This window comes from Vicugna pacos, chromosome 2 (assembly GCF_048564905.1).
Source record: "Vicugna pacos chromosome 2, VicPac4, whole genome shotgun sequence".
NCBI lineage: Eukaryota > Metazoa > Chordata > Mammalia > Artiodactyla > Camelidae > Vicugna > Vicugna pacos.
Window position 1 is genome coordinate 16,502,522 of NC_132988.1, and position 6,162 is coordinate 16,508,683.

A 6,162-nucleotide genomic window follows, 5' to 3' on the forward strand; every position below is an offset into this window, starting at 1 on the left:
AAATCAAAGCTGGAGAAAAATGAAAAGCAATAAAAATACAGTAACATTTCCAATTCACAGCTTTGATTTTAAAAATAAAATTAAGGCGGGGACTCTGAAAAACAGTGAAAAATTCCAAAGGAAGAAAAAGCCGCCTACGGTAAGAATTTTGTACATTCAAAAATTGACAATTTTTGAGAACTTTGCACTAAAAAGCTGTTTCTAACTCATGTGTCTATCTTGTCATTAATAATCATCTTTTGCCAAAGAAAACCTAATTTTAAAAATTATTTATTTATTACTTCTTCAGAAACAGAAGACAGAAAAAATAGTTTCCCACCTTCTAAGGATAAGGTCCTGCATTTCTAAAAATACTAGAATTGATTTTGAAAATAAAATCAAAACCTTCCACTCCCTTTCTTAAGGGGCCCCCCTACTGGCTTACCCCCATCTCACTTGAAATGATATACTCATTTTTGCTAAGCCTGGTTTTCCCTCTTCTTCCAAAGAAGACTTTGGATGTAATGCTTGTAAAGTAAAACTATTTTTTCTCCATTTTGTGCCATTTTGACATGAATCAAAGCTTTCTAAGAATGGACATCTTCATGTGGCTACAACATAATAATGGCTTTAAGGTACTCAAAACAGAAACAAAAAAAGGTCTCCTAAGACGAATTATCTTTAGTTGCTTATGCTGTATGCGTTCCATTATATTTTAGTTGATTGATGTAAGTTGACAAGAACACCAAGGCATACATAACTTTTTGAAAAATCTAAGATACTGAATTAATAACACCAAATTCCTGACATATGGCAGGGACAGGAGTTTACTGTCACAGCAAAAGCATTTTTAATCGTGAAACTATACATCAGCGTTCACAACACTTAATGTCGATCTGCTCGTGTTGCTGTGCCAACTAACAGAGACTGAGAAAGATATGATCATAGCTTACTGGAGCTTATCAAAGATACACAGACAAATTTAAATTCAATACTTAAACGTCATAAGTCAACAATTCTGTAATTTTAGGAAAGCATTAGCAGTAACCATTCAAGCACTTCCCAAGAGATAAGGGTGGCTTCAGCTAGCAGACATCAAGTACTCGAGTTCTTCTGCAGGAGACCTTATCTCCTGGAAACAATGTATCTAGAGGCTAAGAGAGCTTGATGTCATTAACCATTCAATTCCTTTAATTTCCAGACTTTAGAGTCCCTCCCCACCAAGATGACATGATTTCGTCTTGTTTCCCACGCAGGTTTACCAACAAGGACAGAACCCTCCGGCTAGGCAAACACCAGTGCCCTGGACCCCATAACAGTTTTGTTTTTCATCATTAATGACTAAAGAACCTTGTGATTATGATACTGCTTCCCGGGTAACTTGACGACAGGAAGAAAACATACAAACATAGCAAGACAGGTCTTCTGGTGCGGGGGACAGAAATTTATTCTGTGATTCCAAATTAGGCGTCCAACTTCAGCTGCCATTCTCAAACTTAGTTTAACACGCATCTAACCTCGAATCTTGGGTCCAAATCTTACCAATATGATATGTATCAAGGACTCTGAGCCTGAAAGGCTGAAACACACACCATGGACCACAACATTCTCGAAGGTAATAAACATCATGCAGTCACATATCCAGGTAGATGCCTACAAACCTTCCCCAGGTGGACACAATCTTCTGCAGTCCTGTGTAGTCCAAGCAAAGTGTATTTTCATCCTACAAACTTCTATACTAAAAGCCCATTAATTTATCTTACAAGATGGATGTTGTGAAATAATAGGAAACATATATATATTGGTCTCTGCCCTCAGTTCCTGACACAGAGCTCCTAAAACTCTTGTACAGGGAAGCAAGCACTCAGAAAATCTTTTGTTCTAATATTTTTAGTGCCAGACACAAAGCTCCCAGAAGCTCTGTAATCTCCTGAGTGATAGGATCGTCTGACATCGAGCTCTTAAGTCCCTTGGAATTTGGAGGTTGATAAGAACACCTTTTGTTTTAATGGAGCAACTTTGGGTGGGCTCCTTGGCTGGTCACTGGAGAGACCAAGTCATGCTTAGAAGCTGAGAATTTTCAGGTCCACCCATCATTCTCTGGAGAGGGGAGAGAGGCTAGAAATGGAACCAATAATCCATCATGCCTACATGAAGCCTTCATAAAAATCCCAAGAGTATGGGGTCTGGAGAGCTTCCAAGGGGATGAACATACCCATACTGGGAGGTCTTCACAGGGACAAAAGCTCCTGCACTCAGGACACTTCTGTACCTTGCCCTATGTATCTGACTGTTCCTTGGTATCCTTTATCAGATCCTTTATTATATCATAAGCTGGTAAACGGACTTCTGTGTTTCCCTGAGTTCTGTGAACCACTCAAGCAAATTCTCACATCCAACATGAGGGTTATCAGAATGCTGATTTCTAGCCAGGCAGTAAGATGTACCAGGGATGACCTAGGACTAGGGTCTGAAGTGAGGGGGTCTTGTAGGACCAAGTCCTTCACTTGTGGGATCAGCTGTTAACTCTAAGTAGATAGAAACAGAACTGAATCCAACTGTAGAATGCTCACCTGGCATCACAGAATTGGTTGGTGGAGGGGAAACCCCACACATTTGGTGACCAGAAGTGAAGTATTGTGTGTGAGAGTCCAGGAGACACAGAGGAGAGACTGTCCTAGACACATGGTCTCTGGTTTCTTTTAGCAATTTTAAATTAACTTCCGCAAATGAAAAAGTTTATTATTTTAATTTCTCATTGCATTCCACATTGAACAGTAAGGTTTTTTTTCTTTTTCTTTTTTTTTTTTTTTTACGAATGAAGAAGAAAAATGTTTGCCTTCTGTGGTGACAGCGAAGAAAAAATTTGTATTTGTATCAAAGACTCCAGACTTAACTCACAGGTTCTCAACAGAACTCTGCAAGAAGGAAACTGATAGGAAAAAGTGAACGTACCCAGGAGAAACTGTCAGAACCCTCAGCAGGGAGAGGAGGAGAGACAATCTCAACACCACGGAACAGATGGAAACTACCGCACGCGACTGAAAAGAATCAAAAATTAGTCTCCATGCTGGTGTGAGAGGCGGTAACAAGAGAATGGTGATGCTCGGTAATTTTAGCAGTCAGCTCAGCTAAGACATTCAGCTAAAACAAGGTAATCTCTGCCCCATTGTTAATGGAAAATGATAGCTTCGCCACAATCCCAATTTTCCAACAGTATTCAAGGGGAGACTAGTTCTGACCACCTGATTTCTGTAACTGCTTTATTCAAACCTTGAAAGGACACGTGCAAAAGATTAGAGGATCTGCTCCCACACTCTTTCCTAAGAGAGGCCCCAGGAGCACAGAAAAGGGCGTTCACGAGAGAGTCAAACAAGAAATTAAAGTCTACTCTGGAAATGCTGGCCACTAAAATAACACTCATCTAATATATGGACGTTTTTCCCCACTAAATAAGGTATGCGCCGACAGGTCCCACGCCAACCGCAACTCCACTTAGGTGCAAATACCCGCCAACAATTACAGAAGCCACAGTATCTCTCTGGAACAGGCCTGTTATTCCAATCATTGTGAAGACCATATAGATCCCTCCAAAGCCAGGGAGCAAACACAAGGTACTGGTATAGGAGGTAACGATCCTTTTCCTATTTAAACATGCTTCTTCCACGTTGCTCAAGGAGAGCCTCCACAAACTCCTTCAACCCACCTCCCCTCCCTGCGGACTCCGTTACCACCTATAGGTCTCGACCTCTGAGGAAGCCCTCATCTGGTAAAAACACGTCGGTGTTCAAATTTCCAGCACCCTGGCTTCGGTTCTCTGGCGCGATCAAGATACTAACTCGGGGTAATTTAAAACTTCATTCCATAATCACTTTATCTTTCTCCAATTCTCAGAGGATTCTAGATTAAAATTGGCACTCTTCTGCTTTTTCCAGTCTCTGAGGCAAACAACATGAAACAATTGTCCTCCAGCTCGACTTTAATTTCTCTTTCCCCACTTTGCCAAAAATGCCACAGGGAAGAAATCAAAACAACTAAGCGTTTGCTTGAGTTTTTGCCAAGAAAACTTTCCCTGACTTCCCTGATGGCACAAATTCCCTTTAAAAAAAAAAAAAATCCTCTTCCACGTGAAAACAAAAGCGAACAGAACCATGTTTCTGCCTTTTCCAAAAGCCCGTTTTATATGGATAGTCCAACTGGGCCTACCCATGGCCTCTTTCTGCAAACCCCCGGGAACCTTTACACTGGCTGGAGCGAGGACCTCACAAGAAGGTAACATTTACAGCGATGTTCAGGCAGCAGTAACACAGGACCCAAAGGGACTGCTCTAAGTTTTCCAACAGATTAAACTATGGAATACATCCAAGGGAAAAAAATAAAAAGGAAATGAAAATACAATTACAGCTACTGTCAGTGCACCTGTGAAAACCAATACTGCAGGTTTTAGCCAGTGGAACTGGGGTTTTGAATTTGAAATAAAGATCTCTATAATCTGGCAAGTTACTTAACGTGTCTCAACCTTCATTTCCATGACTATTAAATACCAAACGTCAGAGTATTTCAGAAGACTACAGTGATTAAACACCATGTGTCATAACTGACACATTGTAACTGACTGTTCTTCAATAAATAAATAAATAGTAAACCAGAAAAAATAAATAAATAAATAAATAAATAATAAACACCATGTGTCAAATACAAAAACCAAGGTGTATAATAGAAAGAAAATAAGAAAAATTCAAATGAGTATGACTCACACAAGATTTAATCCCAAATTGAATTTCTACCAACTATAAGCCTTTTTCATTTAGCATTTATCACATATAATTCACTCTCTATCAAATACTGTGTGGGTGTCTAGCTCACAATAGTCCTTCTGCCTGCAATTTCCATCTAAGTATCTTTCAATGGGAAGCCATTTCCAACCTGCTAATCTCTCCAAATCTGCTAATCTCCCCAACAATCTGCAAGTTAAGTCCTTCTGTGTTCCCACAGCATTTTGGTGATTATATATATTACACTATAGTGAGAGGCATATCTGCCCCAAGACTTGCTAGAAACCTGGCTTCTGGGGGCGGAAATCCTGTCGTGGCCGATATATTCATTACCTACCAGTGACTAGCACACAGTAGGCAATGAATGAATGAATGAATATATTAATTGTCCCTTTTTTCATCTTCTAAAACCAGGGGGGGAAAACCCAAACACCTCCTAAAGTGATTTTCATTTTTAACACAGACTACAGCAACATAAAGATAAATTTTTCATGTGGACATTTGAGTTTATACCCGCTACCAGCCACCAAAGGGCTTCTATCGCCTCTATACAATACTCACTGGCTGGAACAATGAAATCACCATGTAACTCATAGGTCATAAGCGGCTCAGGAAGACTCCTGTAGGAAAAAGACAGCTGAGAATTACTGAACAAATACGAACAGGTCATCTCTCTCATGTTCATTTTTGATAAAAGGATATGAAATATGTCGTGCATTTCTTGGTTAATGTGCAGAACTTCCCTAGGAGATACATTTTTACATATCAAAGAAGATACATCATTCAAATGAACCCCTTTAGTAAGTGTTATCTGCACCAGGCATATCAAAGCTTAAGCAGCCATCAATCCCTGTCTAGCAAATAGCATTTCACATTTAATCTCAGAAAGTACCTTTACAAACATCTGATTTCATATCCAAAACTTCCTTCCACATATTATTTAGAGTCAAACATTCTATCCAGCCAATATAATATACATAATATAAGCATTATATTAATACATGTTATAATACTATAAGCATACAATTTTGAAAATCATCTCTGGGATATTAATTGGAGATGCCAAAAAAAATAGAAAAGAGTAAACATATTTAAAGAAATCAAATCTTCTCCTCTTACAACTCTATTATAAAAATACAATATCCAATTTTGAATCATGCCTATGAAACAATAGAGATATGAAATAAAATTGATAATAACTTTAAAAACACTCACATCCTTTTAATTTTCTACAAAACAGATTACATAAATAGTAGATTTTATCCTACAGTCAACAGAATGTTACAGTTCAGTCAACATTTATACATATTAAGTTTTAAAAAGACCAGATCTGCAAACTCCAAACATGTAAAGAACACTAAGACAAGTAGCAACCTGTACAGCCTTTCTTGAGGGCAGTTTGGCAAGA

The 6,162-nt window shown here is 38.7% G+C and overlaps 1 protein-coding gene and 1 long non-coding RNA gene across 18 annotated transcripts in view; one reads left to right on the plus strand and one right to left on the minus strand.

Annotated features, from left to right (window-relative positions):
• Nucleotides 1–6,162, minus strand: part of ARHGAP10 (Rho GTPase activating protein 10) — a 301,281-nt gene that overhangs the window by 107,324 nt on the left and 187,795 nt on the right. For all 16 annotated transcript variants that reach the window (XM_072975997.1, XM_072976004.1, XM_072975925.1 and 13 more), the window contains one exon: nt 5,316–5,374. In XM_072975997.1, coding sequence (XP_072832098.1) covers nt 5,316–5,374 — 59 coding nt within the window. The remainder of the gene's footprint in view (nt 1–5,315; nt 5,375–6,162) is intronic.
• Nucleotides 2,347–4,482, plus strand: LOC140701062 (uncharacterized). Of its 2 annotated transcripts, none has more exons than XR_012079833.1 (2): nt 2,347–2,415; nt 2,804–4,482. It is a non-coding gene; the product is annotated as an uncharacterized lncRNA (long non-coding RNA). The 2 variants fall into 2 exon arrangements; XR_012079830.1 differs by having other exon boundaries at nt 2,374–2,667.